The 27287-nt window shown below is 38.7% G+C and overlaps 1 protein-coding gene across 4 annotated transcripts in view; it reads left to right on the top strand.

Moving 5' to 3' along the window:
* ANO5 (anoctamin 5) overlaps positions 1 to 27287 on the top strand; it is an 83353-nt gene that overhangs the window by 29954 nt on the left and 26112 nt on the right. For 2 of the 4 annotated variants that reach the window (XM_067558179.1, XM_067558178.1), the window contains 7 exons: positions 4024 to 4071; positions 11722 to 11835; positions 20299 to 20367; positions 21655 to 21939; positions 22331 to 22444; positions 24809 to 24924; positions 25846 to 25980. In XM_067558179.1, the coding sequence (XP_067414280.1) occupies positions 4024 to 4071; positions 11722 to 11835; positions 20299 to 20367; positions 21655 to 21939; positions 22331 to 22444; positions 24809 to 24924; positions 25846 to 25980 (881 nt within the window). The remainder of the gene's footprint in view (positions 1 to 4023; positions 4072 to 11721; positions 11836 to 20298; positions 20368 to 21654; positions 21940 to 22330; positions 22445 to 24808; positions 24925 to 25845; positions 25981 to 27287) is intronic. The other 2 variants (XM_067558181.1, XM_067558180.1) reach the window with 1 other exon arrangement.

Genomic DNA, 27287 nt, shown 5'->3' with positions numbered 1-27287 from the left:
TGATTGGGGAGAAAAGGAAAGCGATTCTTGTAAATAGCTACAGCAGAGAGGACAGTGTTTCAATTTGCTTTCTATGGTTCTGCTGTTTGAGACTGGACACAATCATAGCATGGATTAGAATATAACCCTGCCTACTATTCGCGTCCAACATTAATCTTTGTAAACAGACTGCTTGGCAGATGCTCAAGGGATCTACCTGGATTATCCTTAACTCCCAAGATACACATAAATAGCTCTGAAGGTCCCCCATAGTACTCAAGCAAGTAAAAAACAGGGCTGATTTAAGTTATAGTGAGCCTGATTCTCTGCTGCATTTTATCCTATCTCATCACTTAGACGAGGGCAAACATGGTGAAAAGTGAATGTAAACTGCTATCATTCCAATTTTGTAGTATTTTATGTCACTTTTTACAGGTGCAATTGATTACATGAAATGTGAGGAAGTAGAGAATCCGGCCTACTGACTTTATTGCATTCCAATTCCTTCATTTCAAAAATAGGGGAGAAGAGGACACAAAACAAAAACGGACAGAATTTTTTGGGTAGAAGGATTTTAAATGGGATTTATTTAATTAATACCTAGTCAGTAAACCAGCACAGCGGAATAAATCATAGCACAAGGGAAATCAAATCACCCACTGTTCTTTGACCTCTGTGATATCCGCACAATACATATAGTTGGTACTTTGCAGATATACAAAGATTAGACTAAATCTCCATCTACTCCTATAGAGTCAATGACGGGGTTAATGTTACCTGAATAGCATTATTTTGGTTTGTTAGTTATTTTAAGTTTCCCACCACTATAAAAGGCAATGGTATCACTCACACGAATAAGGTGTCTGAAGTGTAATTTGTTAGAGCTGTGCGAAAGTGATGAGAATTCTTTTGCAAACTTAGACACCAAAATGTTCATTGTTTTGGATGATTTTGTGTGTCAGAAATGTTGTGGTTTGTGAATTTTTGGTCAAATTAAAATGTCCACAATGAAAGGCTCTCAGCATCATCTTCTCTTATTAAACCAGGTGATCAGCTAGTGTAAACTGCCATGACTCCATTGCCTGTAATGATGCTACACAGTTTGCACCAATTGACTGTCTGGCCCACTGATGTCAATGAGAGCTGCAGGTGCTCAGCACCTTTTGGCATGTTTCCCAAAAGGAGCTGAATTTTATTTGAAAAAAATATCAAATGCCCATTATTTTCCCATTTTAGACAGACCTATTTTTAAGTAGAAAAAATGCAAAATGCCACTTTTTGTAAGTGTGAAATCAGACCAGTTTCAAAAACTGGAAACAGAATTTAAAAAATTAAAATTTTAAGGGTTTTTGAATTTTTTGCACAACTCTGCCAAATGCATCTATGAAACATTGCTAGAGGAATACTATATATATGTTGAGTACTGAAACACATACAAGATAGGATTTCCAAAACACTCAGCGTTGGGCTAATTCTGCTGCCACTGAAGTCAATCGAAATTTTATCTTTGACTTCAGTGTGAATAGAGTTAGGCCAGTTCTGAGTGTTTTTGAAAACCCCATTCATATTTTTTCCTGTTGTTGTTGTTTGTATAGTGACAGTGCTAAGGCAATTTACACAGACATGGGCGTGTAAGCAGATCTATGTAAAAGATCTTGCAAACTAAGTATATGAGAGAGGGTATTTCAGCTCTCACACCGATTTGATACATCTTAACTCCAGTAAGTTCAGTGAAATTATTCATGTTTTACACCAGCATACCGTGAAGGTAGACTCAGGTCCCCAGCTTGATGAGAAAGTCTTAAATTATATGTGTGTGTTTCTAATGACCTGACTAACACTGAGTTGCTGGCTTCATCCTACCCTGTTTCATCTTTTTTTCTGTGCTATTAATTTATCTGAGTTTTTTTTAAAGTCAAGATTTTATTAAAACAAAGCAGTTGCAGAAACCAAATAAAGGATGGTATGGGGATTAAAACCCATGTTCAAAGCTGATCATGAAAGAAATGGAAAATGTGTGAGTGGGAATGGAGAAAGGAACCCCAAAAGGGAGAGCAGGTAGAATTGTGCAAACTTGATAAAGGAGGACATTTTTCAAATGAAGAGGCTGAAATCTTTAGGGGAACAAAGAAAAGCAAGAATAAGCACTTTTATTGTTCTCAAACTTGCACAGTACTTTACAGTTTAAACATATTAACTATGTAATAAGGGGAAGCTTTTCCACTGAAGACAGAACTTCAGAGATTTAATGTGCTTCTCAAGCCTTCTTTCACTGCTGCCAATAATGGGGTTTGGCATTAACAGCAGCAGGATCAGTCCTCAATGGAGAATTGAGACATGGGGCATGTCTCTGCTGCCACAGTGGCAGGCATTGATGCAGCAGCATTGACTGAGCGGGTCTGCGTAGACCCACTCAACAATGGTAGAGTGCTCTTCCATCAACGGAATTAGTCCACCTCCCCGAAAGGCGGAAGGTGGCGTCAACAGGCGATGTTCTCCTATCGACGTCACGTTGTGAAGATGCCTCGCTTTGTAGATGTCGACATGAGATATGCTAGTTACGTTATGTAACTAGCATATCTCACGTCGACCCAGCGTGGCACTGTAGACCAGGCCTAGCTTACCATATCATGGCATGGCATTTACTTGTATTTGCTCATATGCTCTTTTCCTTTGTGGAGTCACTTGAAGCAAACAGATTGATCTGCATACCATTGTCTAGGCAGGGCTTTGATATAAGGATTTCTTTTTTGTTGTTTGAACAAAGTATCCAGAAGAGGATTCATTAGCAAAGTAAAGAAAGACAAATGTTTGTTTTTTGACTTAAAATTTCAGTGCAGACATAAAATTTGTGTTTGCTTTAAATAAATTATATAGATATTTCTGTAGTTTTCCCCAGGTAGAATTCTAGTAAGTAAAAAAGTGAAAAGTAATAATAAAAGTATTAATTTTTTCATTTTCATTGTAAATTCATTTCAATTTCTAAAATTCTGTTTTTTCCAATTGACTGACATCAAGGTGTTTTTGTTTGTTTGGTTGGTTGTTTTTGTTTTTGTTTTTTTTTACTTTATTTTAATACATGTTATGCAAGATGAGTTATGGGAAATCCATTATCGAAATACTATCACTGCACAGTACCAAAACCCAAAGATATGTGAAGTAAGTAGGCTACTCTGTCCAGCATCAATTCCAATTGGTAGACAACTGCCATATTTTCACATCATGTGTCATCCAATCCAGTTGCTGCACCACTTTATTTCCTACCACATCCCATTGCTCATCGCCATCTTTTTTTTTTGTGATTTAGCTTTGGAAACAGATTTGTAAAACGATGGCACAAAAGATTATCATATATTAGAACAGCATTTTCTATAGTTGTTTTTCAAACCATTATCTTTTCCATTTTTACAGGCTGGACCCCACTTGCGCAAGCAAGCCTTACTCACATTGGTGGGATCAGGCCACATGGTTAACTTCACTTTCATTATTTATCTTGCCTTATTTGCATTAGAAACCCAGTCATTTCTCTCATCATACTTGTTTTCATTGTGAGGTGCATGTTGTACTTCTAGTTTACATGAGAAAAATAACTCTTGATGAAGGACCTAAATAACCCTTTCCAAAATTAAGTAAGAAATAATGTGTTTCTATAACGCTTTCCTCTAACGTGTGGTCGACTGTAATCAATTCTAAAGTATTTACTGATTGATTGTCATTTTTACAATGGAAATGCTTAGAAATATTGGATTGGCACCTTTTAAAAAGTATTCTTCTTGTTAACTATATATTTCTGTGTTATACTAAACCATGTAAAACATCAGTGGCTATAATCCAAACAACTTGTTTGGTCTGAAGAAATAAAGATGATGAAATGATATAGTTAATGTACTGTTTCCTGAGGCTGAAATCCAACAATCACTCAGCACAACTTTTGACAAAAACAAACCCAAAGCTTCATTGTTTCTGCTGAAATAACTTTTTTAAACATCCTGCTGCCTTTGCATCATCACTAACATTATGTCTTTCCCATGATGCCACTGCCAGGGCCTAAGCAGCACTGAGACTACTTTACTCATCCCTGATCGTCAAGTGGTAAGCAGCAAGCAGTATTCTTGCTTCCTTGCATAAATTTCTGGTGTCTTCTGTTGTTGTGTGCCAAAGTACAGCCCCCCTGAAAATTTTCCAGTTTTTCAAATATGCCAACATCTTTCCAAAGCTAATCATGTTTTCTCTAGCATGTGAAAGCAAATATGTCTTGAAAGTATTCTCACAGTAGATTGGCCTATGGGCACTTGCTGTGTTTGGTTACAATCCATAAAACAAGTAAGTTGAAAAGGATCCTATAACTTAATATAGGCAAAAATTAAAATGTTAACTGAGAGAACTGGAAAGTTTTTTTCTTTTGTTTTTACTTATTGTTTGGTTTGATGAAATAATCTATGTAGGATGTGTTCTAATTCTGGTGTTATTAACCTGTGTAAAGTTTGTTTTCTCCTACCATAATGATCTATAGTTTTGTGTCAGAATCAGTCTGATACTTTAAAATGCGTTAAAGATCAAGAAATTATCACTGACATAATTTGAAGTATTTCATTGTTTCTTATTGCAATAAGTTGTAAATAATAAATATAGGCAGCAAATGCCAGCTCATTAATATTGAAAAATTCTTAAACGTATTCCTTGTTTGCCTCACCAAATATGCTACATTACAACACCCAATATACATACTCCCTTTATAAAGCAAAAATAGTTTAACTATAAATGGAGAATTACATGCTGAGAGGCACTGGAATTGTATGCTTACTTACACTGGGCTCTGGTGTCTTACATTAACACACATTTTCTCTTTTAGCATAGTTTTTATTCTTTTTCTTTTTTGTTTAAATGTTTCCCTGTATCTTCCTAGTTTTGCTGTGTATTTTAACTTCAGACCAAAAATCTTATTTTATTTACCAAGTACTTGAAATGTACCTTCTCACCATCTCAGTTTCTAAGTAGTTCAAAATCGTAAGAACTGTGATGCAAGTGCAGGAAATGCTTATAAGCATATGTTCCTTTTTTTTTTAAATTGAAAACTACATTGCAACTTTGTTCTGCTTGTATGAAGCACAACTTGAAATTGGGACATTCATGGTATTAACAAGGTTTATATTATGGTTTTCTGGCAGATTGATAACCAATTAAATATATTGATTCCTTAAAGCAAGAAAATGCTACAGGACCTTATGCTAATCTCTGGTGTAATAATTCCATTGGCGTTACAGAAGAGCTATACCAGCGATGAATTAGCTCATTGATTTTTGGTGGAGCACGTATACATTTGCATGTGCCCTTTAAGTGCAGTTACAGAAGCTTTTTGCTCTTAGGAATGACTTTCATTTTAGAGGTTTCTTTTAACATGGAAGAATTTTATCAGCATCTTTTAGTTTTAAGTAAATATTTAAGCTAATTCTGTTAAAGATTTTTTTTCGTATAAACATCAGATTAAAAAATTAAACGTATGGTGCAAACTATGTTTGCTTTATGAGCCACTGGAGTTTTTACCCCTATGATTAGAGAGCTGATTCCTGTAATGCAGCTTTCACATCTCTCTAATTTTCAAGCATTTCAGTATCCTCAAGGAATATTTTGGGAGTGGGTTGTTAATTTGTACTAATTAATAACTAAATTATTTATAGTGTATTTATTTCACAATGTTATGATATTATCTCTGAGATAAAAACCAGGCTAGAAGTAAGACAATCATAACTATGCAATAAAAAAAAAACAAATTAAAGATTTGATTTGAAGCAGTGACCTTGCAAATCTGCAAAATATTCAAAAATTGAATTTATTTTAAGATGGGTGCAGTAAAGATTTCAGTTCCGAGGAATGTGGGACATTGGGTATTGGCAATGGAGGCCAATGATTGTACAACTCCTAGAGCCAGTGTTGGGGGTAACATTATTGACATAATTTGCTAATTAACTTACAAATTATTTTCATATCCTATAGTTCTTCAGTACAGTACAACTCTGATTAAGTTAATTAACAAGGCGTCCTTCCTAAATATTTGAAAGTGACTGAAGTACTTCTTAGATTACAGTTGATTAAGTGCCCAAAGTATCCCTCCCCTGTGAAAATAAAATGGGACATTAAAAAACTGTAGACCGGAGGAGCAGAGGTTACGTCTTTGGTCCCAAGTCTGCAAGGTTGGGACTCAGTGGGATGTTAGGGTGTGTGCTAAGATTGAAAGCGAATCAAGGCTGGGAAGTACTAGATTCGAAAATATGCCACCCTCAGGACCACACAAATTTCTGACTGGAAATAAATGTGGAAATTAATGCTCAGGGCAGAGTTTCCTCTTTGGCTTCTACTGTGTAGACATGAAGGTGGGGAGATGTTAAATGGCAGGATGAATGCTGAGGAAACTATGTTGCCATTGGAAAGAGATGGGTGCGCCCAGCAGCATGTACATGTTGGTTTTCCACGCTAATGTCTTGGAATGCAGGATACTAGAATCTGCCTGAAATCATACAGGATTCAATCATCGGTGGCTATTATAACATCACCTGTTAAATGGTATTGAATGTGTGTGTTTTTTGCCACAGTAATGAGAGATATTTGACAGAATAAGTTTAGGTCAGAACTCTTTGCATGTTAGTTGGTACTTAATGTTAAGTAAACATTTACAACAGTCTCGGTCACTCAGTGTGAATCCCAGGTGAGAGCCAAGTCATTTTTCTAAAGTAGCTTCTGTTATGATTTTTCGGTGGTTCATGCCACATCCAGCAGTTTGCTTTCCCTTCTTGTATTAGTGGTGGCTGGCTTGTTTGCTTTGGATCTAGGGCAGCATATTTGAACCACTCCAGGAAGTGAGTGGTCAAGACTTGTACAGAAGCTATTTAGTTGTGTGACAGAATTTTAATGGGTGGGATTTTTAGATTGCAATTAAAGGGGAGGGACCACCAATCACTTTTTAGTCATTTTACAGTAATGCATTGGGGGCAAAATGGAATGTGAAATTTGTTTATGGTTGTCCTTAGCTTTAAGGCCAGGCTTTATTTAATTCCAGACCTATATTTTAACCCAGTTTATAACTCTCCTTCATTTGGCGTTGAAGTCATTGATATAGGCTTTAGATCATACATGTATGAACACTGCAATATACTAATAGAAGGGTCATTCTTGGAATTAACTGTTAAGACACAGTCCCTTCTGCCAACTTCTGATGGATGCTTAGGTGGAAGTTAAAGATAAAGGGTTAAATTAAAAACTCAATTAAAGCATTGTTAACGTTAATAGGCTTGCACTTGCATAACTACATGAAAGGAAAATGTGGCCCTTAATAATAGGGGAGTGATAATGCTCAATTAGCTGACTGGTCCAAACCTCATAAAATCAGGTAGCTCTCATACAGGTTATTGGACTGTATCATTGGAGAGTTACTGTAGGTGAGGACTGGAAACCAAAAAGTCAAATATTTTATTTTTTTGGTTTTTTTTTTAAAAAGACTAGTTTCTATTCATCTACCTCAGGGGTGTCAAACTCATTTCCTATGGCGGGCCAGATGTGAATTAAATGTACTTCAAGTGCACCATACATACCATAAATTGAAATTTTTTTAATTAAAATTATTATATTATATTGTACTGTATTATAATAAAGTTTGACAAATTTCATTATATATAATCAAACCTAATTTGCTTCTTGGCATTTCTGCCAAGAATGAGCAATAACACAACTCTTCTGAAGAAAAGAAATTAGAATAGGAATTTGAAGAACCATTAAATTGAACGTTTGTTTACAGTATGTGTGAAGTCACTCATTTTACTAGGGAAATCAGGAAGCAAGTCCTATTTTTCAGTACCTATAGGAATATAAATGACCAATTCAAGCAAGTTATTTGTTCCTTTTTTTGGAATTTCAAAGATCTCTTTTTCTCTTCCCCTACCTTTATCAACTTTAACTTTCCCTTCCCCACTGGGATTGTTTGTTTTTAATCTCGTGAAGGCATCAAACAGATTTATAAAACAGTGAGTAAAATGTTAAACAAGTTTAAATATCTAGCAGCCACTTACCGAGTGCTGTGTTTCGTGCACGCAGCGTGCGCCGCCGCCGCCAGAGAGTACAACGCCATGAGATGTCGCGGCAGCATCTGCTGCCGCCAGGGGCCGGACCAAAAAGGTTGGCGGGCTGTATCCGGCCCGCAGGTCGGATATTTGACACTCCTAATCTACCTTATTAACTGTTGGATTTATAAGGTTCTTGTAGGCACTGATAAACTATGAACATTCTGGATGACATCATTTCACAAGCCTCTACCAGTCATATGTAACACTTGTGAGGTACCTTGTAATTCAGTTATAGGTTCCTCCTGGAGCCATATAAATCACATCATATAATAAGGTCATTATATATAATATAAAAATTAATTAATAATTGAGTCAGGCTATTACTGAATGTAATGTATAGTTTGTATCACATCAAACATATCTGCCATAATTCATAACAGAACTGTTAAGAGAAAATATTAATCTGTCCAACTACTGCTTTTCACATGTACAACTGCTGCATATTATTCTTCATTGATTTTATATGTGAGCCCCTAAATGCACACAGGCACAAGTGCACACATTAAGAAAGAGTGGTCTTGCTTTTGCTGCAAAATCTAAAAGCAGAAGGCTGGAAAGGCCTAATTAATGTGCTTAATAAGAAGGCCTTCCACCCACTACCTGTTACAGATAATTCTATTTTTGCTAACAGAGAAAGAGAGAGAGACAGATTCATATGAGTACTTTTCCCTTCCTAGATTGGATCCAAACAGAAATTATAAGATTTTTAGGTATCTAAACTGATAAATTTCAGGGACAAGAACAAATTTAATGATGTTCAGTACCAGGAACCAAACTCTGACCACAGTTACCTTGTGGATTTCACTGTAATTGAAGGCCAAATATAGTCCTAGGTGTACTGTAATACCTGAACACTGCTGACCTCAGTGGAAGTTTTGCCTGAAGGAGGATCGCAGAATTTGATTGTTTTTCTTTGTTTATGTAGATTTTGATCAGGTTATTTGAGCCAGTGCTATTCAGTGTAGTGAGCTCCCACTGTCTTTTCACACAGGTAATTGAGGGCAGAATTTAGCCCATAGAGCCTGATTTTTAGAAGAGACTTCACATTCTGAGTGCATAAATTATAGCTGGTGCACTTTTTTCAGGCCAAATACTTGTGTGCAGTTGTTGCCATTTAGATGGCTATCTGGTTGTATGTACAAATCAAGTATTATGTTTCTAAATAACAATAATTCCATCTGTAAGTATTCACCCTCTTATTTATTTGTACCTACAAAATTATAAGTGCAAAAAGCAAATGCTACTTACAAACTCAGACCCTGGGTGTCTTTTCTTCCCTTTCTTGGATTGCATGCTTTTTGTGGTCTTCTCAGTCTTCAAGGGTACATGGAAATAAAATCCTTCTCCAAGAGACTCCCCATGTTTCTTCTCTAACTAATTAGTCTAAATTAGTTGGTCTGGCATAATTATTATACACAAAAGCAAGTACTGCCAGTTAATTAAGAAGAGGACCAGGAGGGGATTAGAGAACATTGCTGAAAAAGATTACTTTGTCTCTGTATGTTCTGTATATTACTCTAATTTGAAATATATGGTCAGTAGTTCCCTGAAAGGTTGGCATATTCTAAAGAAACAAAGCAATTGGTACATCGGAACAAATGGTCTAAGCTGGTCCAGTATCCTGTCTCTGGCAGTTGCCAGTGCCACAAGTAGAAAATGAAGACACAACAGCCCCTCGATTTACTTTTACTGTGGAACATAAGGGAGATCTCTTTCTTGATTCCCATGTAAGGGTAAATTTATGCCGTGAGGTGTAATTTTATCAGGTACAGCCTTATAAAGCTACCCATTTGCTTTTTGTGTGCTGCATGGCTTCAAAATAAAGTAAGCTTAAGAAAAACATTCTTGATGGTTTTCACGAGCTGCTGCTTGGTTTTGCTGTTACATTTGTGTTCTGATTACCTTTTGTTGGCCTCTTGTTTTGGTCTGCTTGACTTTTTAAGTGCCCTCATAGTTAACGGCAGATAGAATTATAGAAATAAAATAAAGAATTTGGGGGCTTCTCATTTTTACTTGATGAATGCCAGTTGCTTTATTAGCTTTGTTATAATTAAGGATTATATAAATTATAGCCATATAGGGCATATTTTAATAGTTCCACCACCCCCCATCCTTGGAGCCTTATCTTGTCTTTGATTTGGACACAGAATTCTCACTAACTTCACTGTGAATTCTGTGGTTGGAACAATATCAAGATTTGGGTCCTTGAAGGGGTGACCTGCTTGCTAACTCCTTGTTGGTTGTTCCAACAGATTGGAAGGCGATACAATCTGTTCCTGAAGCGACGTCTCAGGGTAAAACAGTGATGAATGATACTGCTAGTGGCTTAGATGGCTTCAGTGATAACATGCTTCAGTGTGTCATGTCTTTTGTTAATTGGGAGCAAAGTTCATATTCAGATAACCACTTAGCAATTTTTTAGAAAACTACATTTTTCTGTGGGGGTGCATAGGGTGTAATTTAAGGCAGAATTTGATCGGTAGCTAACAGAGACATACCTCCTTTGTACATGATTCCTTTTTCATCTCTAATAGAATGTAGAGTTGAGCCCTAAAAACCAAACTCAAACGTTGTATAAGCACATGCAACTGTTGCTGAAGTCTATGACATATACGCCTATTTAGGCCAGGGCTGAATTGTGTCAGGCTATATAGATTGCTTAATTTTGTCAAGGCCTTTCAACACATAGCAGATTTTCTGGAGTGGGATAATCAGAAAGATCATGTTTAATAAAGGTTGTTTTTTCTAGACAAAATGTTGTTAGATTACCCAGGACTAACCAATATTGGCAAAAGCAGACACACTGAGGTAGTGATCTTTACTCCATTAATTTGAAAGTATAATTTCAGTAACTCAGTTACAGAGAGTCATGCCATTCTAGCATCCTGCAAATAAAAATGTGAAATTAACTATTAGATTTTTTTAAAAGGTACTGTTTCTCTGCTCTCCTGATGCATTGGTCTAGGTCCCAGACTTTTTTTTTAAAAAAAGGAAGCAAGTACTAAGTTATATAACCTATTTCATTTAACCCATATGTTCTTTGTGTTCTAATTACATGTGTGATCATCTAAGTATTGTTGCTCAGCAATGTTTCTGGACAACTGCTGCTTTAGTGAGCCTTGTTTTGAAATAGGACTTTCTTTACTTTTAGAGTTGCTGTTGTGCCACCTGCTTTCAAGTTTTTAAACTGTGTCCTTGTTTGCCTTTGTTTAAAGAGGCATGCTAATATTTTACAGTGAACATCATACTGACAGACATCGAAACACTTACCATGATTGTTTTTGCAGAAAAGCTTTAAACTGAAAAGAAGCATTTCAGAAGATGGTTAGAGACCTTTTAAACAGTGTTCCTAGGCATTGCTATACTAATGTATGTCATTGTATACTGAATATAACATTTGTGACGCATAGATTATCTAGATAGGCCATGCCTATATACAGTCTGTTTTGAAGTGAACTTCTATGTTACAGGTAGAGCTGTTGTTGAAATTTCACCTTGGGTGCTGATCTCTTCAGATCTGAAAAGACAGAAGAATTGAACCAAACTGAGGAAACAATCCTCCCCCTGCCTGGTTTTAGAGCAATAACAAGAGTTGATTTTTTAATTGTGTTTCTTATATTCTCCACAGATTGACAAGCGACACCAAAGCAAAGATTCTGTTTTCTTCAGGGATGGTGTCCGGAGAATTGACTTTGTACTTTCTTATGTGGATGATCCAAATAAAGAAGAGGAAAAGAAGGTGGTAAGTTTCTTTCATGACATCTTCTGACTGATGACCTAATGTAGGCCTGAGCCTCATTACTAAGCCCTTGGAATCATTTGCATTGATTTGACTACATAAAAACTCATAGCTTGGAAAGAAAGGTCATGTACTGAAGTTCTTGGTGTGGAATTTTGTTGTGAATTAGGGTCTGATCCAGCAAAGTGTTGATCACTCTCAGATCCTGAATACACTCAGCGCTTTGTAAACCTAACTAATAATGATGATATTTTCTTCATTTAATTATATTGCCATATAATTAGTATATTGATGGTGAAAAGTTTCTAAGTAGTCTAATGAAGCCTTTCCTTTTTCAAGAAGCATGAACTGTAATTAGTAGACTGATGTACAGGAGCAACTGAATAACTTTCATACAGAAGAACTGCAGCCTGATTCTTCTCCCACGGATGACAGTAGAATTCTGACTTCAGTAAGAGCAGGACTGGACATTTAGATGCTGCACTGAACTAGCTTAATTGTCCTTTTAATATGGATAATGGAACAGCAGGCAGTGTGGAAACATAAGAAGTTGAGTTAAAGTTACTGAGGAATTATTTTGCAAACTCAATTTGCAGCAACTCTAGCTTACTGGAGATTGAATTATATGATACTGACATAAATCTCAGATTTCTTTAAAATTGCTGTCTTCAGCTACCTTCAGAGTTCCAGATACTCTATCCTCATTATAAGGCTCCTCTTTAAACACTTTGTCTGAAATAGCTTCTTGTACTTGGTGCTAAATCTCATTTGTCTGCCCAGAGTTTATTACACAGGCTGCCTCTCTTCTCCTGTTTTACCTTGGCTGTTGTGATCAACTGATGCTTGACTTCACTGTGGAAGGCCCTTGAATTGGAACTAACTCCTGCTCATTGGTTTATTGAACTTGGGAGCATGCTGTAAAGCCAATCTATTTCGCAGGCTTATGTAGTTTGATTGGGGCTATGGCAAATGGATATAGTTTTGTTGATTGAGAAGGACCATGATTGTGGCCATTAGTTGAACTGAAAATCTCATATATGTGCTTTTAAATTGTGTTGTATATGAGCCCAGAGACATGGATTAGCGCATTCTGTCAACCTTAAAACAATAAAATTTATAAATACATAAATAAATGTAGCCATCTTTTCCCTTGGGAAACCAGACTGAACTCCTTCATTTTAATAAATGTTTGCTGCTGGTTCTCATAACTATTGGTCTGAATTTCCTCATTTGGAAGCATAGCATAAAAATAATCTTATTTTATAAGATTTTATTGAGATTAAGATGGCTATGCCTTGGTACTTTGGAACTTAAAGGAGCAAGAGATTCTGTTAAACATTTTAGTTTAGGAGTGGAAATAATTTAGCCTCAACCTAAGGGATAATGTTGTGTCCTTCTCTTTGCAACACTGAAAATGTTTGGCTCTTAAAGCTGATAATGCACAGAGAGTGGAGCTGACTTAGTCTTTTGGTAGTCATTGGAAAGGAAAGAATCTTGATTCAGATTTTCCACTATTTAAAGTACAGAATCAATTACTAATGCATTTAAGGATGAAAAATCCAATTTCAGAAGAATTAGTGGCTTGGCCAAATACTTCTTTATGAGCAGATGAGATCTTAGGGACACCATTTATTCCTGGCAATAGCATGTTCATAAGTACCTTAGTAAGTGCATTAATAGTGTTCTAGCTTCTTAAAAACATTGATGTTAACCCTTTAAAATAGAAGAAATTGATTTAAATGCATTGAACTAAGAATGTTTTAGTGTACTGGTAAATCTGAACCATCATTTTATGATGAATAACGTGCCTGGGAAACACGAAGTAAGGCAGGCACCAAGAGAAAAAGTTATACTTGATGATACAATGTCCAAGTTTGATACTGCTGTCCATACTCCTGTGAGTAAGAGCTGAATGACTGAGCCCTCCCTGCCTTTGCACAGCAGTTGAACACAAGAATATTTGTTCAACAGTTAATGTGTCTAAAATGTAATTTTAGGGTTTCTCCTACAGGCACTCTAGCATTAAATTAATTTGATCTATTTTTCTGTGTAGTTCATTGATGACTCTTGTATCACCCCACATCCTCCTGAGGTTTGTGTGATGGATGAGGTCTGGGTCAGGCTGTTGTGGAAGAGCTTTTATTCCTAATTGCTTACTTTATACTCCCAGCACAACAGTCTCAGTGCCTGCCCCTTCTAGGCTCTCTGCCTAGGCTCTGAGACCCTCTGGCATCTTGCCTCATTGCCAAAGTACTTGTAACTTATTTTCTTTATATTTATTATTAAAGCATTCTCATTCCTGTAAAAGCAAATTTAAAGTGTCCATGAAGATGGAATCTTCCACATAAGAGGCTATTAAGTACAAGCTTGCTGAGGGGTTGCAGCAAAGTTCCTGTTGGAACTCAACACTCAAGTTCCCACCAAGGCAAAATAACAAATGTGGCAACATTTCTGGAAAGAATCAATAAACGAATTTTCTATTTATTCTTTGTCTACTTTCACGTTTGGTATCTGATTCGGGTTGTTCTCATTTTAAGCTGCAGTATTGCCAACCACAGGCATTTAAAAAAAAAAAAAAAATCACAAGATTGGCCTAAAAATGCTAATATTTTTAATATAGTCAGTTTGGCCTTATTTTGGCTTTTTTGTAAATATGCCTTCACTTTCTTGAGTCATTAGAGGTTGCATTTGAAATAAGAAATAGGTCTAAACTATATTTTAAGCATATGGTGCTGAAATGTTATATAAGTAATCATATTTTTTTCTGAGTAAGGAACTTCGAGGTTGGTGTCTTTCATACATTATTAGCTAAAATTTATACTTTCTTGTTAAGGAATTAATGCCTTGTTTAAGAGTTTGTGCTCCTTGCACTCTTATGCAAATGTTAATTCTCCTATTAAACAAAAATGTCCTGTGTGTTCTAGTTGTAGGAGGCAGAACAGCTGGAAAGATGAGTCCCTGAATCTCAAAGGCCTGGAATTTTATTCTTGTAAACTTAATAAACTAAAAAAAAGCAACATCAAGAAAACAAATAATCAAGAGAATGTCCTTTCTTCTGACATCAACACATCTTTTCTGCACTTCCCCAATCTTACAATCCTACCCTCCTTAAGAGCCCCACCCAGCCAATGTGTCTGGAGAGAGCAGGGTTTTTATTACAGCAGCAATCCTATAAGGCCTTGCTTGTTTAAAGACACTGTATTCGATTCTCATATTGGTCCTTTGGCTTCTGCATATACAGCAGTATGATTCCCCAGCCAGGGTTATCAAGAGGCTTCCTCTTCTACTACATAGCAAAAGGAATCAAATGGAGGAGGAGGCCAGTCAATAGAGAAAAGAAAGAAACAGATATATATACATGATGAATGGTTCAGCGCTTCTGCTATAAACACAAACCCCTACACATTGGGCAGCACCAGTCACCCCTCAGGGAACATGAAGGAGGAGAGGAAGGCTTATTTAGCCAAGATTGCAAGTGGAAAAAGATAAAACAAAAACCCAAGGCAGTAGTTAATTCAAAAGCACAATTGAAAGTCTGCACACAACGCTTTCTCTCTAAGGATATGTCTACCCTGCAGCTGGAAGCGTACTTCCCAATGTAGGTAGGTTGCTTGGCTCAAGCAAACATGCTAAAATAGCAGGGTAGCTGTGGATAGCATGGGTAGCAGTTTGGGTTAGCCACCTGAGTACACACCCTCCCACGCCCTCTGGGTGTGTAATGGGAGGGGCCAGCCCAAGCCACCATCAGTGATGCTGCAGCAACACTGCTATTTTTAGCGCTGTAGCTCAAGAAGAGTTAGCACATCTTTCTACCCACACTGGGAAGGCTGCTCCCAGCGGCAGTGCAGACGAACCCTAACATGCTGCTTTGTACAACTCAATCAGCAGGGGAAGGGAAGAATTTATCCAAGAAAAGATAGTGGAAACATAAATGCTTTCAGTAATGAAAATCATTGCTCAGTGGCATCTCTTATCTGTGTCCCCACTGAGGATATCACTTTGAAGAGTAATAACAAACACTAACTAATGTTTAGTTAGTGTCTGTGGGAGGTAGGTGTTATAGCTACCAACCCCTTTGACTAGATGGGGGGGAAACAGGCACAGAGAGCCTAGGAGTACATCTATAGTGCAGCAGCAAATTTCAGAGCCTGGGTCAGCTGATTTGGGCTTGCAGGGCTTGCGCTAGGGGGCTGAAAATAGCAGTGTAAGCGTTCCCACTCGGAGTGGAGCCCAGGCTCAGAGACCCTTCCCAGTGCTTGGTCTTAGCTATTCCTTTTGGTAATTAGAACTTTTCCTTCACATTATTTTAGATTCTCTCACCCTCTTCCCCCTCCCCCCTAAAAAAAGAATTAAAGTGCAGATATGTACTATAAGTGCATAAACTCACTCAGAGCTGAAAATGTCACCTGTAAAAATTCCCTCACCACCTAAGTTTTTGCCTCTGGGCACGTGCACTGCTACCTCACACCAATGTCCTCAAAGCAGTCCACAAGCCAGGGGAAGACAGGAGGAGAAGCATCTGTTTCAGCTATGGGGTGTGCTCAGAGACCATCTATTAGATCAGATCTCATTCAGAATCTGGCTGGTGGGGGGGGTTCCGTTACCAGCCTTATAACTTTTAGCCCGATGGTTAGAGAACTCACCTGGGAAGTGTGAGACCAAGGCTATGGGATATTCTGAGATGGGGCTTCTTCACAGTCTCCTGAAGCTGTCCACTGTGTATAAATAATTAGAGTAATTGGAGCAAGGGGCCTGGTCCCAGGGTCTCCCATCTCCCAGTAAGTGCTGTAACCATCCGGCTATAGAGTCATACTCTTTCTGTTGCTCTCTCTGGCCCAGTGACTGCTGATGTGTTTACATGCTCTAACCACTGAGCTAAAAGCTATTAGGTGTGCAATTCTTCCTTCTCCTCCAGCTGTTCAGTGTGGAGTGAGGCAAGTGCCTAACTCATTCTCACAAGAAACAGCTTCGGCGTCTAAGCCGCCTGACTCTAGGAGAGGGTTCCTGGCTGTGAATCCTAAGCAGAGACAGGCACCTCCCTGCAGCCTGGACTTACGCACCTGTCTCCATGAAGGTATGCGGCTTAGACACACCTTCTTCCTTCACATGGCTAGCTTAGGTGGCTCCCTGCTTAGCATACTGGCTTAGGTGGATCACATTCTTAGACACCTGTCTTTTTTGATACACTGTATAGGGAACCTAGGCACCTAACCTAGGCTGTGTGGATCGCACTGTTGTTCCTGTGATTTTCTAGGTGCCTAAGTCCCTTTGCAAATCGAGGCACACCTGCAGAGCAGGAGTTAATACTGTTTAAGCCTAACCGCCAAGGGAACCTGCTGCAATAAAAAGCTATTCCCGCAGCCCTGCCACTCCCAGCAAACCCTCTTCTGAACCTCAAACTCCATTGAAGTGCAGCAAAGGTCTCTGAGAGTTAGAAATATATGCACTGAAGCTACTACTTCCCCATTCAATATCCCCATCCTGTTCACTCCCGCTTCCCCTCCGTCAGGAAAACTGAATGGGAGCATCAGATCTTGAATTTGGAACAGATCAAGCCTTTTTCCCTTCACTGATTCTCCCAGCAGGGAGACTAGGGACTGATCTACACTGGCAGTCGACAGGGGATATGCAAGCTATGTAACTGAATGTAACAAGTGAAATCCCAATTAAGCCCCATGATTGATAGGTGCTATGCCGCCCTCTGCTCAGGCATGAATTTTATCCACAGAGATCAAATCATTAACTGTGATTTCATATGGATGAAGTGCAGACTCAGGCATTGGATTTTGTTTGAAAGGTTACAGAAATCCAGTACAGTTTGTTGTTGTACTGTAATTTCTGGGCAGAGATGTGCATTCCTCTTTCTGCAGTACAGTGACTTGGCAGATTTGTACTGGCTAAGAATAGAAACATTCTTGGGAAAGGAATACAATTTCAGACAACAGGTTTCTACTGCTCATGCTTGCTTCAGGGAAAGTTTATTTTGCATAAATATGAGTAGGATTAACTTCTTTATGGCATTTCAACATTGTTATTCAGACAAAGGCACTTAAGATAAGAAATGATACGAGCATCTTCTGTTTTAGCTTCATGCAAAATAAATCCAGATTCTGCAGAGTTAGTGTTTTGCTGATCTCCAAGAGCCCTCTGGCTCAGCGGTTCCCAAAGTGTGGTACGCGTACCACTGGTGGTATGCAGGCCATCTCCCAATGGTACACGTCCACCTGCTGTTGGGGGGCTGGCCAGGAGCCACTTCAGCACCAGCCCTGCCCCCATGCAGCGCAGTGGCCTGGCCGTTCTGTCCCCCCTCCCTTCGGACACAAAGCGGCTAGCCAGGAGCTGCTCCAACACCAGCCTCGCCCCCAAGTAGTGCGGCGGCTGCTCCCCCCTCCCAGCCGTGCCCTTTCACCCCGCTGCTATAAACGGTGGTACTACAGCTGGTGGCGTTTTATGTTGGTGGCATGCAATGTGGTAGAGTTTGGGAACCGTGGCTCTAGATCACACTAGGCAATCTGCCAAGTGAAGTCTTGTGAAAAATCTGCTGTTAAGAAAATGGTCATACTTTCGAAGCCAAGCCCTTAAAATGTAATCAGCTTGTTCAATTCAGAGTGAATAGGGTGGTGTCTTGAGGTGAATCCTCAAAATTACCTTTTGAAAGATATTTGTCAATATTACACCCATAAAAGGCTTTCTTATTAATAGAGTTTTCCTTATCATTCATGCAAAATGAACGGGGGATAGACCTGAATGGCAAAGTTTGGATGTATATATCTCTAAACCCTCCCAAAGTCTGGAAGTATTTGCATCTGGGGTTTTGACTCAGATCTTTTTTTTGTTTTGTTTTGTTTTTTTTGGCCATTTGTTCTCCTCTGCCTGTTGATTCTCATTATCTCTACTATTGATTCTGTAATGACTCTTGTGGAATGTTATGGTCTATGTAAACAGTGCTTTTTAATCTCTGAATTCAGGCCCACTCTGAGAAGTGTTAGTCCTGGTCTACTTTACAGACTTTTGTTGACCAAAGTCAGTTTTTGGAACAAAACAATGGTGGTGTACACACTGCAATCACCCCCTCTCCCATCGACCCAACTCCCCTGATTTTGCAGCAAAATAAAACCACTTCAATGAGAGGCATAGAGCTTTTTGCGCCAAAGTTTTAGCAACAAAGCGTCAGTGTAGACACCGTGGTTGGTTATGTTGTGATAAATGGCCTCCAGGAAGTGTCTTACAATGCCCATCCTGACTGCCCTGGCCATCAGTTTGAACTCTGCTGCCCTGCAGCCATCCTTTAAAGTCCCAGGAATTTTTTAAACTCCACTTCCTGCCTGGTCCCCACATCTTCCCAGCTAACCATGGTGGTTTCGTATACCAAATACTCTTTCACTTGGAGCACACGGGAGTTTTTGGCTCTGATCAGCATTTGGGGAGAGAAGGCAGTGCAGTCCCAGGTCTGCTCCAGCTGAAGAAACTTCAATATGTACAATCAAAAATTTCTTGTTTCAGAGGAAAGTGCAAGGCTACTGTGATCAATAAACATACTAATCTATTTAGGATGTACCATAAGATATGGGATCCCCATGACACATAGTCAAATGAAAAGGAGTACCCTGCATTTCCTTGTGCTTTACGGCACTCTTGCTTTACAAATTGCCTTCATACAGAAATAGACTAAAGGAAATTTTGATTGATAATTCATTTTTTGATGCATGGCCCAAAAATATTTTGTGGAAATATCTATTCGGTTAAAAAAATGCATCTAATGATAGGCCTAATCTTGAAATCAATAGGAGTTTTGCCGGTGACTTCTAGAGCAGGCAAGATCGATATTGCTTTTTTAGTTTAAATGATGAATCCAGCATGTAGTGTAACTGGTGACTGTCACCAGGGTTGCACTTCACCTCTGCTCCAAAGCATGCACTGCTACGCACAGTCTTTTGCAAGGAGGTTTATTTTCTTAACAGAGCTTAACAAACAAACAGAAAAACAGTTCTAACTCATTCCTGAGCCTCCTGGCAGTTTGCTGGTCTCGGTCAGCTGCTTCCTTCTTAGAGCCCCTGGGGCTTCTGGCTCCAGGGACCCACCACTCCAGTGTGGCTGTTACAATCCATCTCTGCCCATAAATAGTGCTTTTATAGGCTCAGGTGTAGCCTAGCTCTCTTTAATTGGCTGGATTGGGCTCCAGGGGAGCTGGTCCAGAGGAGCTAGGTTTAGTCACTCCACAGAGACCAGCTACCTTCTGACAGCAACTTTGAAAGATATTGGTGATTTTAAAAAGCTGAGTATAATTTTGGAAAAAATACTCTTTGGCATCCAATCTTGCTTCTATTTAGGCAAGGTTAAAACTCCTACGGACTTTGATGGGAGCAAGATCAGACCCATTAGACAGGGAAGGATAAAGTTCTTGACAGATAACGTAAAAACTGCCTCAGCTTCATATTTTTTAGTAAAGTCTTTGTTTTTCCTCAGGAAAGAAGGCGAGAATTTGAGAAGAATCTACAAAAGACTGGTCTGGAACTAGAAACAGAAGACAAAAAGGTAAAAAACCAAAGTGTTCTCTTCATTCAAACTAGGACCTAAAAACTGAACTTTCAGATTGCTAGTTAATGCATTCGTTGGTCTATTCTGACCAGATTTATCCACCATTGTATCAGTGATTCTAAGGGATTTCAGTTCTTCAAACCATGTGAGTAACTGAAGTTAAACAGGCTAACCATGCTAATATAGAAGCAATTTTTTCTTGATAAGTATTTTAAGCATTATGAGAAGAGAGCCGCTGTGTGTGATTGCGTTTTACTTACTAATGAAAAGGAAATGGTCCCAAAATAACTGAACTCTAAATTCATTCACACAGGGACACCAGTGTAAAAAAGAAACTTCTCCTTGGACCAGACTCTTCCTCCACTTTAGCCCCTCCACACAACATACAAATAACATCTGTTGAAGTCAATGAGAATTACTCATATCCTGAGTGGGAGTAGGATCAGGATGGGGAAGGGCCTGGCGGCAGTTTTGGTCCATTTGTTTAGTGTTACTTTTCTGCCTCATGTTTGGGACAGTGTGGAGAGTGCTTCACTGATCAACATTATCCCTGTTCTGCTTGAGAACAGATGAAGCAAAATAACCTCTGACAAACCCAGCTGACTTCATGAGATCCACAGATGGGGCTCCAGTAAGCAATGGGTTAAATATTACAGTTTTAGAGTCAGGACCTCACATATACTACGTGCAGAGAAATTCTTCAGAGATGTGTGTTGGGGGGGATCTTTCCTTAACCACTACTGCAAGTAACAGGGTTGCAATTGCTTCCCTGACTGTTAATTTACAGGATGTTTTGCAGAGAAATCTGCATACTCATGGATTTCATGGTCAATACACCTGCAGTTTCAGCAGGCCAATCCTAAAACTGACCTCTCTGCTTGGGAGATGGCACAGCACCATTGCATGCAGGAAGTTTGGACTGTTGTATCAGTTTTCTATACCCTGCATCCCCTGCCCAGTAGAACCACACATTCTGTGCATTCTGTGCCTTCTGTGGTCCTGTATTTGCTGGAAGATTTGGCTTTTAATGTACAAGTTTGATGTGGTTTAAAATTTCCTCATAAGCCTTAATCAGTGCAAATAATACATTTAACCACTACCATCAATCATACAAGCTTTCTGGTGGAGGGAAATTGCCTGAATCAATGTAAGCCTTTAAGATAATAAAAGTACAAAGAGAAGAAAAGTTTTGAATAGCAGCATCTGGCTTGATTTGAATCCTACAGCAAAAAAAAAAAAAAAAAACAGTTCAGTCTGACCTCAGTTTTACCTCTTCTTGTGCAGGAATCAGAAGATGGCAAAACTTACTTTGTGAAGATCCATGCCCCATGGGAGGTTCTGATCACATACGCTGAAGTGCTGAACATCAAAATGCCCATCAAGGAAAATGATATTCCCTGTACTATAGAGAACCCATTGGACTGTATGCTTGGACCATTTAGGCTACCGGAGAAGGTGATGCATCCTGAACCAGACTATTTCACAGCACCATTCAGCAAAAATCGGCAGGAGCTCTACCTCATTCGGGATCAGAGCACTTTCTTCTCACCATCCATGAGAAACAGAATAGTACGTATCTCAACCCATCCGTTTACATGGGTGGATGGGTGTGGGTGTGATCACTTATCAGTTAGTCAGCTGAGATAGCCATGATTACTTGACTGCTGCATGGTACAGTATCCCTGGATGTGGTGTAATGAAATCTGATGTCTGTGTATCTTCCTAGTTACAGATGGCATTTGAGTTCTTTTTCCGTCTCATCTGGGGTGGGGCATCCTTGTTCCAGCTGGAGCCTTGGGATCCTCTCATTTCCCCTATATTGCAGATACTGTAGTGCATTGCTGCAATGAGGGGAATTGGACAAACTCATCAGCAATGGCTCCTTCCATCCATCAGTTGGGTGTGCTGTTAAACCATATTATAACAGCAGAAGATTAAGCACTGTGTGTTTGCATCTTAGGTGTACTATATTCTAACACGGTGCTCCTATGGAACAGAAGAAGGAAAGACAAAATTTGGGATTAAAAGATTGCTAAATAATGGTTCCTACACAGCTGCTTATCCTCTCCATGATGTAAGTATTCCCCAGTCCAGCTTTCCTCCCTCATTTGCTTTACCTGCTATGACATTACTGTTTCCAGTTGAAATGTATTTGGTCCCCAGCCCCTTTGGCTTTTACTAGGCACTCTGAACTCCTGCCTTGTAATGCACAAGGAATATCTGTTGTAGGCACTACAGTGCTTTTCCATACACTCAAGTACATTGTGTTTACCTAAGTATTTCAATCACGCACACTGCAATGTATTTTTATAAATATTTTTATTTTTCATTGTGAGATAAATTATAATAGTAACATTATTACAAAGACCGACGAAAGCAAGGAAATTAATAATATCTTTAGCTGAGCCCTGTTGTACATAGATACTGTGGGTCATATATATGTGGTGTAAAACACCACTGAAGTAGTTCCACCAGGGATAAATCTGACCTTGAAGTTTGGTGCAGTCATTTCTCCACACCAGGGTGCCCTCTGGTGGCATTCTGCAAGTATTGTAAAGTCTGTAAGGATGGTAACTTTCTCTGGTTTTTGCTTTGGGGTATGTTTTAAACACAGAATACCTGCATATAGCCCTGTTGCAGCCCTTCTTAGCATAAACAGGAGGGAGCTGTGCTACTAAATACCAGCATATTGCACTGAAAGTTTGCCCAGAAGCATGATTAATTTTTTGAAGCTCTTTAATTTAATTCCTTATTTGTTTTTTAATAATAATTTGAGGATAATTATAATGACTTAGTTGCATTTTAAATCACTTGTTTATTTTTTAATTTCCTTGTTTGTTTCTGACAATCGTTTGAAAAGTTTCTGTCACAAGATAAATCTGAGGGGAAAAAAAGATTTTGAAAACTAGAAACGTCTATTGAAAGGAATGATGCCGGCTCCTTGGGTGAAGGGGAATTCTGGTGGCTTTCAGAGTTGAAGCTTGGCAGGATAGGACCTGGGTCATTTTTATGTTTGGGAAGCAGCAATCACATTGTGAGCAATCTCAGAAACAAATAATAAAGAACAGCGGTGGTGCCAGAATACGTTTTGGTATGTCTTTCCACACAATATGAGTATTAGCAACCTTAAGGATTTGAAAATTGAGTCAGGCTCGCAAAATCATGAGATTGACTGACTTAAAAATCATGAGCTATTTAAAATATAATATTTTGGGTTCTTTTTACTTACTTTCTGATTTTTGAGCCTGGTGGATGCCCTGTGGTCATATTTTCAAGCTTTTCTCCACAATCATGAGGCTTTTTTTAAAAGAAAAACAGGAGCATTGATTTTCAATAAGGGAATGTCTACACTGAGAGTTGGGGATGTGAATCCCAGCTCAAGGAGACATCACCACACTGGCTGTGACTGTGCTAGTGTGCTAAAAACAGAGTGTAGCCATGGCGGTGTGAGCCACATGAGGGGCTAGCAGCCCCAGGTATGTATGTAAAGTCTTGGACGGGACTGTACTCAGGACAGCTAGCTGCTTCCACTGCTTAAGCTGCTACAGCTGCACTCTATTTTTAGTGCACTAGCTCAATTACAACTAGTGCAAATATGTCTTCTCACACTGGGAATTACACATCCCGTTCAGAACATAAATATACATAGACGTGTGACTCCACGAGCTGGGGCTTTAAGAAATGCAATGAAATATAGGAGAACTGACAACATCGCTGTACTTCCATCCTATTAATTTCATAGGAAGCTTAAATGACCAGAAAACTTCTTATTCTTCATATTCTGTCATACGACAGGAAAATCTGTGAAAGTACAGCCTACCTTTGAAATGTATTAGTGTGGCATCTTATTTTAGTGGATGTTTGCATTATAACCTCAGAAACCACAGTGATAAACACAGTATGATGGTCTCTGAAGAAACAGAAAATAGCTTTACATTGTGTTATGTTTATACCTTTGCATCTCTCAGTGGAAGGTTGTTGACTACGGAATGTACCACAAGAGCCTGATTCTAACTTACAAGGGATTAGGACTTGAGTTTGTTTCATGAGGTGGAAATTGTTTGGGGCTCATATTTTTGTAAAACATGGCTTGCACCAGTGCAACTTACTCCAGTAACTTACTAGAGCAAATCAGAAGTGCAAGGCCCTTTTTCCCCAGTGCAGCGTCCCTATGTTAAGAGGTTACACTAAATAGCTCTATCAGTGCAAATTTCCTTAATGTCTAATGACTTTAATGTTGATAAGTGGTCTATAGATACATATATTTTAAAATATGGTGTGTTAAAAGAGCTGTTGTAGGGATGAGTTATGATGTTGAGCATCAAGTAATTTTAGAAAACTCAGCCCCAGGATGTGGTGGTTTGCATATTTTTGTGTTATGTATTAGTCTATTGACAAACATCTTTGTCTCTTCTCTGATCTGTGAACACCCACACAGTGCCAGTACTGGAAGAAGGCAAATGATCCCAACTGTGACAATGAGAGATACACACTGTACATGGAGTGGGCCAGGTTTTTACGGTTTTACAAGGAGCAGCCTTTGGATCTCATTAGGTAAGATATGGGCTGGGAAGCGTTCATTGCACCTAGCCACATTTCATTGGTTTTCATTGTTGTTTGTTTGTGGTTTGTTCCTCTTGGGGATTTTTTCATTCCTTTCTAATGTTTGAGGAAAAGCAGATACCTGAACAGACACGTGCTGCAAGTACATAGTGTATGTTTTATTAGAGACAGGCAAAACTCTTTACCTCAGATCCAAAGCCATTCAGACCAGCCGAATGCAGTTGGGCCAGTTTTCCAGATCTGCTTCAGATGCAAACAAAATGTTATGAGGAGTATACATCTGATTTTGGTCCAAGATTGCAGGTATTTTGTGAAATGGTTGATCTTGTGAGATTTCACTGCTTAAGGTAGAAATGTTTCAATTGAGATTTTGGCACATTGAATCTGAACCTGAAAGTTAACTGTAATTAAGCCTCAAACCCATCATAAATCTGGCTGAGATCCAGTCAGTGTCTTCTTAATCCATTTGTTCATTTAGTAACACACCTTGTTGCCTTTGTTATGATAAATATCCAGTTTTTTTAACATGAACCATTTGGAACCATTGTGAACCATTACATTTTATACTCCATTTGCCCCTTTTAGTGCATAACAGAGGTAAATCTGCATTTTCATAACATGGAGGGTGGGGGAAAGAGTTCCTTAAGCAAGATATTCCTGGAAGGGAGAACTAAGGGTAGCTCCATCCTTTCCCTAAATAAGGTCCATCTAGTGTGCTAATTCAGCGTGTGTAACTCTTTTATGGGCTAGATTCAGATCTCATTTAAACAGCATAAGTCATTGGATTTACTCTTCTCTGAGGTCAAAAGTTGGCCCATTGTCTTTACTTTTGCTTGGGTCTTGCCAGTTTTGCCTTTTGTGGTTTGCAGTCTTCCTGTGTTTCCCTAACCCAATTGTATTATTTGTGTGCAGGAAGTACTATGGAGAGAAGATTGGAATCTATTTTGCCTGGCTGGGTTTCTACACAGAGATGCTGTTCTTTGCAGCAGTGGTTGGCTTAATTTGTTTTCTCTATGGTTTGTTTACAATGGATGAAAATATGAGCAGGTGAGTGCACCTGCCAAAATTACATTGAAATAAATATCTTTACCTCATTCATTAAAAGCAGAATTAGTTTTAAAATGTCTAGCTGTATGCTGTGTCTTTACAGTATCTCCTTTTCATAACTGCTATGGTCAGAATTTGTTACATATGTAGAGAAGTCATAATTAGCATTTAGTTAAAAAAAAAAAATCACAAATAAGAATTATTCTGAAAACACAAAGCCAACTAAAGAATATGGTTCTGCTCACTATAGAAAGCAGCGGGCAAAAAGTTTTTAAACAGAGGGGAAAATTCTGCTCTGTTACACACAGACAACCTCCATTGGCTTAAATGGGGTTGCACAAATAGATCACAACTGTCCACTAGACAGTAAAAATCTAACATATAGATGGAAGTTGATGTTTTTGTTTTAATTTGGCAAAGGGTTTTCTCTCCAGGCTCATGTCTGTGAAATGCTGTGGTTAGCAGGGTCCTAAGGATACTACCATTGCCCCTGCTTAAGCTTCTTTTCCATTAAGAGTGTTTATGTATCACCTGTTCATAGGTGCCTTAAACCCTCCAGTTTTGATCCATTCTGTAGTGAAAGCCATTTGCCTGCTTCAGAGGACCAACAATGGTGAATAATTACCAAAAATGTCCAGGAACTGAGAGTATCCCCCATTAGAGGTGTTCCTGGCTTCCTATATAGTGGACATTCTAAGTTTTCTTTGTTCGCTGAAGTGTGTAGCTAGAAAGTACATTCAGGAATTTGTGCCTCGATGCCCTGTTCTGCTGAATTATGCCAGTATGAGACTTGTGTTATATTCATAACATCCTGTATCCTTCCTGAAAGATCCCTATGTACATTCAGACTTAAATGGTCATTAAAAGGTATACACACAGGCCACTTTACCTGCCACTGAAATACAGCTGCTTATGACTTAAAAAATGGAAGCTTTGCTTAACATCATACAGCAACACCATACAACAATATAGAACAGGAAGTAAAAAAAAAAAAAAAAAAAAATCCATGGCATGGAATTTTATTAAATTTGCAGGAAATTTACAAAAGCAGAATGTAAATACCAAAGTTGGAATTTGTCAAAGATACTTAGATTAATACTTCTGCTGTTACCTAAAGTGCTATGAGAGCTTTAGTGACCAGCTTAGAAAGAGCCTTGGTTTATATCTCATCTGCAAGACTGTACATCCAGCACAGTGCCTCCCGAACAGAATGCTGAAGTACTGATTCAGTTCTGACACAGAGAGGAGCACGGCACCGAGTGAATCACCAACTCAATTTCCAGGAGCAACTGGCTTTTTCCTGGAGG

Source organism: Emydura macquarii, unplaced genomic scaffold (assembly GCF_026122565.2).
Source record: "Emydura macquarii macquarii isolate MOO-44397 ecotype Brisbane River unplaced genomic scaffold, CSIRO-AGI_Emac_v2 contig_1876, whole genome shotgun sequence".
In the NCBI taxonomy this organism is placed as follows: Eukaryota; Metazoa; Chordata; order Testudines; family Chelidae; genus Emydura; species Emydura macquarii.
Note: the sequence above shows the minus strand (reverse complement) of the source record. Positions and strands in the feature narration are given on the sequence as shown.